The 13807-nt window shown below is 46.8% G+C and overlaps 1 protein-coding gene across 1 annotated transcript in view; it reads left to right on the top strand.

Moving 5' to 3' along the window:
* The first annotated feature begins 2224 nt into the window (after positions 1-2224).
* The window catches only part of TESC (tescalcin), a 130112-nt gene continuing 118529 nt past the window's right edge, over positions 2225-13807 (top strand). The window contains 1 exon segment of the mRNA XM_033957209.1: positions 2225-2565. Coding sequence (XP_033813100.1) covers positions 2508-2565 — 58 coding nt within the window. The 5' untranslated portion in view covers positions 2225-2507.

The following is a 13807-nucleotide window of genomic DNA, read 5'->3' as shown; positions in this document are numbered from 1 at the left end:
TTTGCCCCTCCCTCCTCACATTTAGCTCCTTAAGAGGAAAGGGGTTGATTCTGTGTACATCGATTTGCAAAGGAACAATGGGGCGAAGGTCTTTTACTTGACGCAGCAAATTCAAGCTCTAGACAGAAAATTGCCTGTGACATTATGAATGGATTAATGGAATTCGATTACCCAAAAATTTAAACTGCATGAATGCACAGCCTCATGCTACAGAATTAAAAACTAACCCCCCCCCCTCCTTTTACGAAGCCATGTTAGGCCTTTTTATCGCTGGCCGCCGCGGTGTTAGCTCTGACACTCATAGAACTAATACCTCCATGACCAGCAATAAAATAGCCTAGCATGGCTTTGTAAAAGGAGCCCTAAGCTGTAGCTTATAACCATAATGCAGTATGACCTCACAATGCAGGTGTAAAGAACCTTAGCCTATAGGAAGAGGAGATGCAAATGTTGAGTTTTAGCCAATGGGGAGAGGAGGAGATAGTGGATGCTGCGGATGGGCCATTTGACCTTTATCTGCCTTCATGTTTCTATGTTTCTCTAACCATAAAGCTCTATGACATCACAATTCAGGTGTAAAGAGCCTTAGCCTATAGGAAGAGGAGATGCAAATGTTAAGAGCCTTAGCCAATAGGGAGAGGAGGAGATAGTGGATGCTGCGGATGGGCCATTTGGCCTTTATCTGCCTTCATGTTTCTATGTTTCTCTAACCATAAAGCTCTATGACCTCACAATACAGGTGTAAAGAACCTTAGCCTATAGGAAGAGGAGATAAGAACATAAGAAGTTGCCTCTGCTGAGTCCGACCAGAGGTCCATCGCGCCCAGCAGTCCGCACCCGCGGTGGCCCATCAGGCCCATGACCTGTACGGTGATCATTGTCTGAACCCTTAAATCCCCTTGGTCTCTATCTAAACTCTCTCTATATCCCATCTCTACCTCTATCTGTATCCCTCAATCCCCCTATCTTTCAGGAATTTATCTAATCCTTCTTTAAAACCCTGGAGTGTACTCTGTCCTATCACAGCCTCCGGCAGTGTGTTCCATGTGTCCATTACCCTCTGAGTGAAAAAGAACTTCCTAGCATTGGTTCTAAACCTGTCCCCTTTCAGCTTCTCCGAGTGCCCCCTTGTACTTGTGGGCTCCATTAGTCTGAAGAATCTATCTCTGTTTACCTTCTCGATACCTCTCATGATCTTGAAAGTCACTATCATGTCTCCTCTGAGTCTCCGCTTTTCCAGGGAGAAGAGCCCCAGCCTTTCTAACCTATCTGCATATGAAAGGTTTTCCATGCCTTTTATCATTGCAAATGATAACAGCCTTAGCCAATAGGGAGAGGAGGAGACAGTGGATGCTGTGGATGGGCCATTTGGCCTTTATCTGCCTTCATGTTTCTATAACCATAAAGTTCTATGACCTCACAATGCAGGTGTAAAGAGCCTTAGCCTATAGGGAGAGGAGATGCAAATGTTAAGAGCCTTAGCCAATAGGGAGAGGAGGAGATAGTGGATGGGCCATTTGGCCTTTATCTGCCTTCATGTTTCTATAACCATAAAGTTCTATGACCTCACAATGCAGGTGTAAAGAGCCTTAGCCTATAGGAAGAGGAGATGCAAATGTTAAGAGCCTTAGCCAATAGGGAGAGGAGGAGATAGTGGATGCTGCGGATGGGCCATTTGGCCTTTATCTGCCTTCATGTTTCTATGTTTCTCTAACCATAAAGCTCTCTGACCTCACAATGCAGGTGTAAGGAGCCTTAGCCTATAGGAAGAGGAGATGCAAATGATAACAGCCTTAGCCAATAGGGAGAGGAGGAGATAGTGGAGTTCCTTTCTATTCCAACAAACAGTATTTTGGAAGCCATTGTGATCACATATAGCCAAATTTTAACAAATTATAAACCGGGACTGGGTTCTGGTACCATAAGACTTTATTTACAAGTACTCAGGGATTTGGCACTTTGCTTCATTAATTAATTACTATTTCTTTTCTAAAGTTTGAGACAATTTGGCTAACTGAGCTCATCAGACTGCAATGAATATTCAGCCTGGGACTAAGTACAAAATCTTTCTTCTTCCGCTTAAGTCAGGGCTTGCCAGACCTCACAATGAATGCACAAGAGAGAGAGTGGCATGTTCACTGTGGTAAGGCTGACTGGCTGTGAGGTTTGAGAGAAATGAGCAGTCCAATTTGCAAGGAAATCTGGTCTCAAGCACGCTGGGTAGAGCTGAGCAGCTCCCACAATACCAGGTTGGCATCAGGTGTTCAACCTGATCCAGCCTGCAACGTGGCAGCCTTTGGGACCCTGGGGAATCCTTCTTCTCCATGGATTATAATTAGTGCTTCTGGCTTCCTGGACATTTAAACACATACTGTACTCAGGAAGGCAGCTCTGATCTGGCACCTTGCAACTTGAGAGCCCTTCAGCATCCTGCCACAACCTAGGGTCCGGGGTGCTTTCCTCCCCTTCTCTCTGAATTTGCTTCCTTCCATAAGCCCTTTAAAGTGATGGGTTCCTCCCATTCTCTGACGGTGGAGATCCAAGAACTTGTGGGCAAGACGGGCTGTGAGTAATTCTTGCATTATCACTGTCTTTATTCTTGGCAAGTTGTTCCTTTCTGCCCCGACCCAACTTCCCCTTTCTTGCTCTCATGTCCTAGTTGATTTTTACTCTAGCTGCAGCCAGATCACAGAGAGCTCCCAAGCATTTCTCCCCTTGGTCTGTGGAGCTGGGAGGTGATGGACTTGGGGGGACGGGGACCCTGAGAAAGAGTTTCTCCCTTATGGCAGGGACAGAGACGGAAAGAGCTCTGCCCAAGCTTAAGAGAGCACAGGGGAGAATGGGAGACCAGGGCCAAGAGTTGTGCATTGATTCATTAGAGCAATGCCACACATGTGTGTCTGGACTTATTTTCTAAACTTCTGCCTAAATACTATTCTGTATTAGATGCATATCTTACATAAGGTGGGCATACACTGATGCGGAGAATGACATGGGGACAAATTTTTCCCCGTTCCCACAGGAACTCAATTTCCCCGTCCTGCTCCGTGAGTTTTCTCACTGTCCCTATTCCTGCCCCATTCCTGTGAGCTCTGCCTTAACCACACAAGCCTCGAACACTTATGATTTGAAAGTGTTTGAGACTTGGGCAGATGAGGATGGATCTTAGGCATTGGTGGAGTGAGGCATTATGACATCACAATCTGAGCTCTAGAATGTTGTTACTTGTGATTTGAAAGCGTTTGAGCCTTGTGCAGATGAGGGTGGAGCTTAGGCATTGGTGGAATGAGGCATTATGACATCACAATCTGAGCTCTAGAATGTTGCTACTTAGGATTTTAAATGTTTGAGGTTTGTGCAGATGAGGACGGAGCTTAGGCATTGGTGGAATGAGGCATTATGACTTCACAATCTGAGCTCTAGAATGTTGCTACTTAGGATTATAAAGTGTTTGAGGTTTGTGCAGATGAGGACGGAGCATAGTCATTGGTGGAATGAGACATTATGACATCACAATCTCAGCTCTAGAATGTTGCTAGGCATTGGTGGAATGAGGCATTATGACATCACAATCTGAGCTCTAGAATGTTGCTACTTAGGATTTTAAAGGGTTTGAGGCTTGTGCAGATGAGGGCGGAGCTTAGGCATTGGTGGAATGAGGCATTATGACATCACAATCTGAGTTCTAGAATGTTGCTACTTAAGATTTGAAAGTGTTTGAGATTTATGCAGATGAGGGTGGAGCTTAGGCATTATGACATCACAATCTGAGCTCTAGAATGTTGCTACTTAGGATATGAAAGTGTTTCAGGCTTGTGCAGATGACAGAGTTTGCAGGGATGGGGAAAAATTTGTCTCCATGTCATTCTCTAGTGCAAAGTTAGAATACTTTAAGTTATCCACATATCTCTGGGACTTAACACCAGCTGTTGCCCACATTTCTGTTCTTGCTGTTGTAAAGAAAAACAGGCACCCAGGCAGTTTACATCTTATTTTGTACCTGGGGGCAGTGGAGGGTTAAGTGACTTGTCCTGAACCCCAAGGTTCTTAGGCTGCTGCTGCTGAAGTTTTCTCAGGTTGAACGCAATGTGCGCTTGGTGCCATGTGAATTTCCGCTTGTCTGCAGGTAACAATTTTGAGCTCCGTAGATATTAAAAGCGGCCATGGTAGGAGCAGGGAGGGTGGCTGTTTGCGACTTGCTAGGTACGTCCTTGTGGGATTTCAGCTGACTCCTTTTTCATCTGCTTCTCCCTTTATTGCTTTGCCTTAGGGACTTGTGGCTTGCTTTGAGCTCCCAAGCAGTGGGAGTAAAACCAGAACTGGATCAGCCCTTCTAAGAAAACACAGACAGCCGACCCCACCTATGTGGGATCAGAAACATTTCCCCCAGTTCATGAAAACAAAATCCATATTTAAGGGGAAAATGCTTAAGTATCTGAATAAATTCATGTAAACCAATGGTTCCCAACCCTGTCCTGGAGGACCACCAGGCCAATCGGGTTTTCAGGCTAGCCCTGATGAATATGCATGGAGCAGATTTGCATGCCTGTCACTTCCATTATATGCAAATCTCTCTCATGCATATTCATTAGGGCTAGCCTGAAAACCCGATTGGCCTGGTGGTCCTTCAGGACAAAGTTGGGAACCACTGTTCTGCATTTCCCAGGGAGATTGGTATAAATCGGGGATCTCAAAGTCCCTCCTTGAGGGCCCCAATCCAGTCGGGTTTTCAGGATTTCCCCAATGAATATGCATTGAAAGCAGTGCCTGCAAATAGATCTCATGCATATTCATTGGGGAAATCCTGAAAACCTGACTGGATTACGGCCCTCGAGGACCGGCATTGCCCACCCCTATTCTAGAATCTTGATACTCTTTGAGATTCCGGAATCTTGCTATTCTTTGGGATTCTGTATGGAATGTTGCTACTCCTTGGGTTTTGGCCAGGTATTAGGGACCTGGATTGGCCAGCGTGAGAATGGGCTACTGGACTTGATGGACATTGGTCTGACCCAGTAAGGCTATTCTTATGTTCAGGGATCTCAAAGTCCCTCCTCGAGGGCTGCAATCCAGTTGGGTTTTTGGGATTTTCCTAATGAATATGCATTGAAAGCAGTGCATGCACACAGATCTCATGCATATTCATTGGGGAAATCCTGAAAACCCAACTGGATTGCGGCCCTCAAGGAGGGACTTTGAGATCCCTGGACTATAAATTGAATAAATAAATAAATTTAGCTCCCTCCTCATCACATATTCCAAATTTATCATGTTTTAAAAGTAATGCTGTCGTAAACACATAGCCAAATCGTTCAGTGCAACTGGATGTGGCATTAGGTTTACCAGTGGACGCCCTGTACAAATGGCCCTTTCTGGAGCTAGACCAGTGGTTCCAACCCTGTCCTGGAGGATCACCAACCAGTCGGGTTTTCGGGATAGCCCTAATGAATATGTGTGAGAGAGATTTGCGTATAATAGAGGTGGCAGGTATTTAAATCTGTTCCATGCATATTCATTAGGGCTACCCTGAAACCCCAACTGGATTGCGGCCCTCGTTCCCCACCCCTGGACTATACAGATGATGCAGTGTTTTCTCAGGCTGACAGGAACACCATTTATGTTTAAATGATTTTTATTATTCCAGCAGTAAGAAGCAAATACAAACAGTAGTACCATTCAGGAAATAACATTTTCAACAATATAATCAGTTCCCCTCCCATCCCCCCCCCAAGAATCCATGGCCAGTCCAATAGCTGAAAGTGGGAATAAAATCTTAAAGATTCAAAAGTCTACTGCGAGCACGCGGTGTGAGGTCCTGTCAGAAGTGCTCCCACACCTGACAAAATTTGCGACCCGGGTCAAGAGTCAAGTCTCCCACCATGCGTCTCTCCAGTGTTGCGTGCACTATCATTAGGGATCTCCATTGTGCATATGATGGGGGATCACGGGAGAGCCAGTTGGTGAGGATGGCTTTTTTCCCCATCAAAAGGGCTCTGGAGATAAATGCTGACATTCCCCTGGCTTTGGGCGAGGCTATATTATAAAATCCAAATAACACCCTCGGTTGCGGAAGCCATCGCCTTCCCAAAAGCGATGTGGTATATAGGCCAAGATGTCTCCAAAACTGTTGGATTGCGGGGCAGGCCCAAAACATGTGACTCAAAGATGCGTGAGCCTGATTGCATTTCGGGCAAGAATGCGACGCAGTAATCCCCATCCGGGCTGCACGTTCCGGTGGAATGTAAAGTCTAAGAACAATTTTCAATTGCATTTCCCAGTGAGTAATATTGGGTGACACCTTCTGAATGTTCTTCAGGACCCGTTGTAACTGTTGAGCAGTCAACTGGCAATGCAAGTCCTCAGCCCACGCTGTCGCTAATATATCCAGATTCGTACTTGGTTGGCAATCCCGGATCCCCACAATATGAAATCGTAGAGGAATCCTCTGTTGGGCTGAAAGGCTGAAGAGTTCCGAAAGCGCCTCCCTGCAGACTTCAATAAGGGCAGCCACTGGGAGGGACTGAACATAGTGACGGATCTGGTAATAGGCGAAGAGATCATTAGCCTGTAGGTCAAAAGTCCGTTGCAGCTCGGCAAATGTGACCAGGCTCCCCTCCTCCGAAAACAGGTGAAAAAGATATTGTAGACCTTGTGCTTGCCACCTAAGAAAGGTGGCATTTTGCATGCCCGGCTGGAAAGCTCCATTGCCCTGTATAGGCAAATATAAAGACACCCTAGAGGACAATTTGGCTGTTTTACAGACCCATCTCCACGTCCTTCTGGCCGGCGTAAAAATGGGGTAGTGAGACACCAAAGGACACATCCTCGGATCCGCCACATATAGAAAATAGCTCACATGAAACGGAGCCAGAAAAGATAACTCCAGTGATGTAGCATTAAAATCAGATGTTCCTCTAAACTAATCATTAATATGTCTCATCTGACAAGCCATAGCATACCAACGTACATTTAATAAACCATAGCCCCCCCTATCCCTGGGCAGACACATCCGTAGCAAGGGCATACGTGGTCGCTTACCACCCCATAGAAAACGCTGTAGCTCTTTCGTTAAAAGAATGTTATGGGCATGGGACAGCAGCAGAGGTAAAACCTGAAAGCGATATAACCATTTGGGAAAGAGCACCATGTTAAAAAGGGCCACCCGGCCCACCACCGATAAGGGAAAAGTGGACCAATTCTGTAGATGTTGTGAGGTGTCTTGAAGCAATGGGGTGATATTGCTGGAGTACAGGGTCGTAAGGTCTCGGGGGATCTGTACCCCCAAATAGCGAATTGAAGTCTGAGCCCACGTAAATGGGAAGTGACTGCTCCATGTCTGTTGTAGTGTCATGGGGCTAGCTAGGGCCATAGATTTCTGGTAGTTCAACGTAAATCCCGAATAAAATTTGAATTCGTCAAGCGCTTGCAATAAATATCGAACAGAGTGAGCAGGGTCAGTTAGCAAAAATAATAGGTCATCTGCAAAAGCCAACACTTTCGAGTGAATGAATCCCAAAGTCCACATCCACTATGTCGGGGTCCTGAGACACTGTGCGAAGAAAGGGTTCGAGGTACAATAGAAATAAGAGGGGTGACAGGGGACAGTCCTGTCGAGTTCCCCTCTCAATAGGTATTGGGTCAGTAATAATGTCATTGACAAGTAGTCTTGCTGTTGGAGTGGAATATAAAGTGTGTAATGCCGAGGTGAACCAGCCAGATATCCCCATACAATTTAACATGTCAAAGAGGTACATCCAATTGACCTGGTCGAACGCCTGTGCCGCATCCAAACTGAGTAGAAGTATAGGAGTGTGATGGAGTTGCATGTGCGCTAAGGCTATCAATGCTTTACGTACGTTATGTACTGCTTGTCTACCCTGTACAAAGCCGACTTGTGTGGATGAAATCACATTGGGGAGAAGGGTCGCTAATCTATCAGCTCAGATTTTGGACAGAATTTTGATGTCTACATTCAGCAAAGAAATTGGGCGATAGGAAGGAACACCATTTATATACCGTATTTGCCGGCGTATAAGACGACTTTTCAGTACCTTAAAATCCTCCCCAAAGTCGGGGGTCGTCTTATACGCCGGGTACTGTTTTACATGCCCTTACTTTACATTAGAGAGCTGCACGGGGACGCCCCTAGGGTCGCGGGGATCCCGTGGGGACGCCTCCGAGGGTCGCGGGGCTCCTGCGGGGCTGGATGCTCAGTCTTCTGGATGTACGCGGCTCTTCTTCTCCCTACCTTCTCTGCTTGCAGCACAGAGCCGAACGGAAGTCTTCCCGACGTCAGCGCTGACGTCGGAGGGGAGGGAGGGCTTAAACAAAGCTTAAACAAAGCCCTCCCTCCCTCCGACGTCAGCGCTGACGTCGGGAAGACTTCCGTTCGGCTCTGTGCTGCAGGCATGGCAGGTAAGGAGAAGGAGAGTAGCCTCGCGGTTCGAGTGGCTACCAAGAGAGAGGGGCGGTGCCCCGGTTGCAGCACAGCCGGCCAGGTTCCCTTACTTTTGTGGCACTTCCCCGACCGACCGATAACAGCCCGGGTCTGACAATCCTCCCTGCCCTGTAGCCGCGAATCTAAATTACCTTCTTACAGCAGCTGTAAGAAGGTAATTTAGATTCGCGGTTAAGGGCAGGGAGGTTTGTCGGACCGGGGCTGTTGTCGGTCGGTCGGGGAAGTGCCACAAAAGTAAGGGGACCTGGCCGGCTGTGCTGCACCCGGGGCGGTAGAGAAGGTGTGCGGAAGAAGGGGTAGTCTTATACGGTGAGTATATAACAAAACTCTATATTTTAACTAAAAGTTGGGGGGTCGTCTTATACGCCCAGTCGTCTTATACGCCGGCAAATACGGTATTTATTTTTCTGGTGGGACAGTGGCCTGAGAATCAGTGGACCTGGGTTTAATTCCCAGTGCAGCCCTTTGTGACCCTGGGCAAGTCATGAGATGAAGGGAGTCAGTCTGCTTAATCTCCTGGTTTTTCTTTCTGACTCAAATGTTTGAATGTTAATGAGGGTAAATAAAAAAGTAAAGGCAAAATACATTGATTTAGTCAATGTTCTATACTGTTCTCCCAGAACAGTTTACATGAATTTATTCAGGTACTCGAGCATTTTTCCCTGTCTGTCCTGGCAGGCTCACAATCTATCTAATGGACCTGGGGCAATGGTGGGGGAGGGGGGGGTTAAGTGACTTGCCCAGGGTCACAAGGAGCAGCGTGGGTTTGAACCCATAACCCCAGGGTGCTGAGGTTGTACTTTTAACCACTGCATCACTTTAGAAATCAAAGTGTAGCAAAAGTGAGCCAAGTTTAGTTCAAGCCAGCCATTGTGACATCACTGATGAGGTTGGCTCTTATTGGTGGAAGGAGGCATTATGACATCACAATATCTGCTCTGGTTATCAGAGGCTGAAATTTTTTACACTATTTATTCATTCAATGTTCTATACTTTTCTCCCAGGGGAACTCAGAACGGTTTACATGGATTTATTTAGGTACTCAAGCAGTTTTCCCTGTCTGTCCTGGTGGGCTCACAATCTATCTAATGTACCTGGGGCAATGGGGGGGGGGGGGGATTAAGTGACTTGCCCAGGGTCACAAGCAGCAGTGTGGGTTTGAACCCACAACCTCAGGGTGCTGAGGCTGTAGCTTTAACCACTATGCCACACTCTCCCTGACTTTAATGGAAGTAACTGTGAGCAAATGAACATACTGTGTTTCCCCCAAAATAAGACCTAGCATGATTTTTAAAGATGCTCCTAATAGAAGCCCTAGTTAAGATCGACCCCCGGAGGGCCCTCCCCCCCAAGAATGTCCTCAACTCCATTGCTGGCACTAGTGCTGCCCAATCCACTGAAAAATTCAGACTCGTCGATTCAGTGACCCCCCCACCTTGGTGAGACCTGACATACCTCCATACCTCGTCCTCTTAAAGTAGCAATTGCAGCAGTGCTCTGAATGGGCTGCTTCGTGGCCTTCCCCACTGGGCCTTCCCTCTGCCGTGTCACTGATGATGTCATCAGTGATGCGGCAGAGGGAAGGCCCTGGCAGGGAAGATCATGAAGCAACCCGTTCAGGGCACTGCCGCCATTGCTGCTTTAAGAGGCCTTAAAGGTACAGCATGTCAGTTTCATGGTGGGAGGGTCGGTGGGGTTCTGCTGCACAGGGGGATGGGAGGGAGGGATAGAAAGATGCTGCGCAAGGGGATGGGTGAGAGGTGAGGAAAGATGCTGCATAAGGGGGGGAGGAAGATAAAGAAAAGAGGAAGAATTGAGGTGAAGGAGAGGAAAGGAGAGATGATTGTTGTACATGAAAATAAATAAGAGATCACCTGAAAATAAGCCCTAATGCGTTTTTTGGGGCAAAAATTAATCTAAGGCCTGGTTTTATTTATGGGGCAACACGGTATCACTTTTCCACATAGTCCCCATGCAAGGCGCCACATTTGTTGTATCGGTCAACTAAGTTTTGCATTCCTGAAGAGATGTTTTTGGCTGCTCCCGAAGCCCAGGTGAGCACCGCTTCCTTTACTTTGCCATCAGAGGTGAATCTGCCACCTCGCAGTGTCTCCTTCAGTGGACCGAAAATGGGATAATCGCTAGGCGCCAGATTCAGGTTGTAAGGAGAATGTGGAAGACAAGTTGTTGCACCGTCTCTTCTGTCGCTGCTGCTGTATAAGAACGTGCATTGTGATGCTTCAGCATGACCGTTTTGGACAACATTTCTCTTCTTTTGCTGCGAATTCATTTCCCAGCAATGCACAGTAATTTTCCGTTTGCCCGGATGATCGCAGAGGCACAAGTATAGGCCCTTTCATGTCCCAAAAGAAGGTTAACATGATTTTCTTGGAGGTGGGCACTTCTGCAATGTTGTTCTTCGATGTCGCAATCTTGCAACGGAGCATCCATATTTCTGACCTTGTGGCTGTCACACGATTAAAGGCTGAGCGCTACACTGTGCATGGACGGACTATCCAACAGGCAATGTATGAGTACATAGCTCTGTTCCGGTTATTGCCTTTAATTTTTCATTCACCCTCGTACATCCCGTTTTGTGAGATCAGGCAAATATCAGATCGACATTTAGCCAATGGTGGGCTGCACTTTTGAAGTGGAAGTTATACATGTGCCACTGAATGTTCATTACGGTGCCCATATATAATGTGACCATACGTCCTGTTTTGAACAGGACCGTCCTGTTTTTAGATCACCTGTCCCGTTGTCCCCACGCACAGCTTTGGGATGCCAAAATGTCCCCACTTCAGAAAGAGCGTCCCGAAGCTGTGCGTGGGGACAACGGAACAGGCAATCATGAAGCCCGGGATTTCTCTGACTTAGCAACAGATCAGGTGTGTGCAGCTGCGACTGCACAAGCCTTCCCCCCCAATGTCATTTCTGACATTGGGAGGAAGTTCTGGGCCATCCAATTGCTGCCTGGCGGGGGGGGGGGGGGGGAAGCCTTGTGCGGTCACGGCTGCACACACCTGATCTGTTGCTGCGGTGGCTTGGAGAAATCAGCGGTGGCTGGGGGGGGCAGGGAGACAGAAAGAAAGCAGGGAGAGAGAAAGAAAGAAAGGGGTGCAGAGAGAGAGAAAGACAGAAAGAAAGGGGGCAGGGAGAGAGACAGAAAGAAAGAGGGCAGGGAGAGAGACAGAAAGAAAGAGAAAGAAAGGATGCACAGTCAGAAAGAAGTGCAACCATAGACTCATGAAATCACCAGACAACAAAGGTTGGAAAAATGATTTTATTTTCAGTTTAGTGATTGAAATGTGTCAGTTTTGAGAAGTTATATCTGCTGTCTATATTTTGCACTATATTTAATGTGGTCCGGGGGAGGATCTGGTGGGGGGGGAGGGGGAGGAGAGGATCCGGTGGGGTGGGTGGGGGGGAAGGAACCGGAGGGGAGGGTCCTGTCACGTTTTGAGGAAAAAATAAATGGTCACGTTACTCATATACCAAACCGAGCGAAGATAGAACTTTTAATATGGTCCTGTCTGCCCGGCCAAGCCCTGAATTTCATCAGTGTCTGTTCACAATTTTTGAGTCCACCTGGCTCCACTTCCAGACCTTCCAGACTGCCCCCAGCACTGTCCAATTAATTGCCACTAAATATTGGAAGTCAGCACTCAGCATGGTTTAAGGGGTCAGGAAACTCTCCTACCCACTTAAATCATGCTCAATATCGACCCTTACACATATAAACGCTTGCACTTCTACGCAGGAGCTGTGGCCCAATGCTGCTCTTTGTTATTCGTGTGAAATTTGTTGCTCCCTCTGTGCATGCTGGCAAATTCATGTATATTTGATGGCGTCTTTCCATGTATTTTACAAAAGGCTCCACATTCAGCAGAGCCTTTTTATAAATACTGGGGAAACTGGCCCAACCTTAATATTTCAATTCCTCCCTCAATGTGACATGCAAAATGGGGCTTTTACATTTCCCATTGCTACAGGGACTCACTATTAAAAAGGATATTTTTGCGCCTTGTACAGTATTACGTATAGCAAATAGTACTATAAAAATAAGCTAATTCTTTAGTGAGTGGAGGATGAGTTCTAATGGGGAAAATCCAGCAGCCGTAGGTAAGGAAGTTCTTCTTCACCCAGAGAGTGGTAGAAACCCTCTTCCAGAGGCTGTTATAGGGGAAATCACCCTTCAGGGATTCAAGAAAAGGTTAGATAAGTTCCTGCTGGACCAGAACATACGCAGGTAAGGCTAGACTCAAACAGGGCACTGGTCTTTGTCCTAAGGACCGCCACGTGAGCGGACTGCTGGGCACGATGGACCGCTGGTCTGACCCAGCAGCGGCAAATGTTCTGTTCTTATGCCTGTGATGTTTCTACGTTGGTTGCCCTCTCCTTCACAACTCGGTGATGGTGACCCGGTGCAGTTTCTGACTGAGGTGGGAGTTTACATGTGCAGAAGTAGACCAAAACCAAGGAGTTCTTTTCACTAACATGTACACATACAACAAGTCATGAAAGTGGCATTGCCTAGAAACATAGTTAAAATATATCTCCTGGTTTCATTTTTTTCAATCTGAGCACCTTTTTTCTTGGTCAGACCTGGTAGGATCAGGAGACACCAGGTTTCTATGAGGTTTCTCATATTTCTACTTGATACATCTGTGGGTCAGTAGAGAAAGGAAGCAAGTTTGGAGGCCTGAGCCGTTGATGTGGGTCGTATCCCCATGCTTTTCACCTTGTCCTTCAGCATTTGGCTAATAAGAACATAAGAATTGCTGCTGCCGGGTCAGACCAGAGGTCCATTGTGCCCAGCAGTCCGCTCCCGCGGCAGCCCTTAGGTCAAAGACCACTGCCCTAATTGAGTCTAGCTTTACCTGCGTACGTTCTGGTTCAGGAGGAACTTGTCTAACTTCGTCTTGAATCCCTGAAGGGTGTTTTCCCCTATGACAGACTCCGGAAGAGCGTTCCAGTTTTCCACCACTCCCTGGGTGAAGAAGAACTTCCTTACGTTTGTACGGAATCTATCCCCTTTCAACTTTAGAGAGTGTCCTCTCGTTCTATCTACCTTGGAGAGGGTGAACAACCTGTCTTTATCTATTAAGTCTATTCCCTTCATTATCTTGAATCTAATCAAATCTTTGGTTTATATACCAGGACATCTCCCAGTGGAGCTCGACTCAGTTCATATATAATTAAGACTAGAGTACATAGCAAAAAATGTTTCGATCATGTCCCCTCTCAGTCTCCTCTTATGTTCTAAAAATTAGCTGCATTGCTAAGCGGGCACAGTGTGCCATATTAGTCAGTTATCCACCTATAAACATTTGTACTGACGGCCTG

Source organism: Geotrypetes seraphini, chromosome 8 (assembly GCF_902459505.1).
Source record: "Geotrypetes seraphini chromosome 8, aGeoSer1.1, whole genome shotgun sequence".
NCBI lineage: Eukaryota > Metazoa > Chordata > Amphibia > Gymnophiona > Dermophiidae > Geotrypetes > Geotrypetes seraphini.
This window is presented reverse-complemented; position numbering and strand designations above follow the sequence as displayed.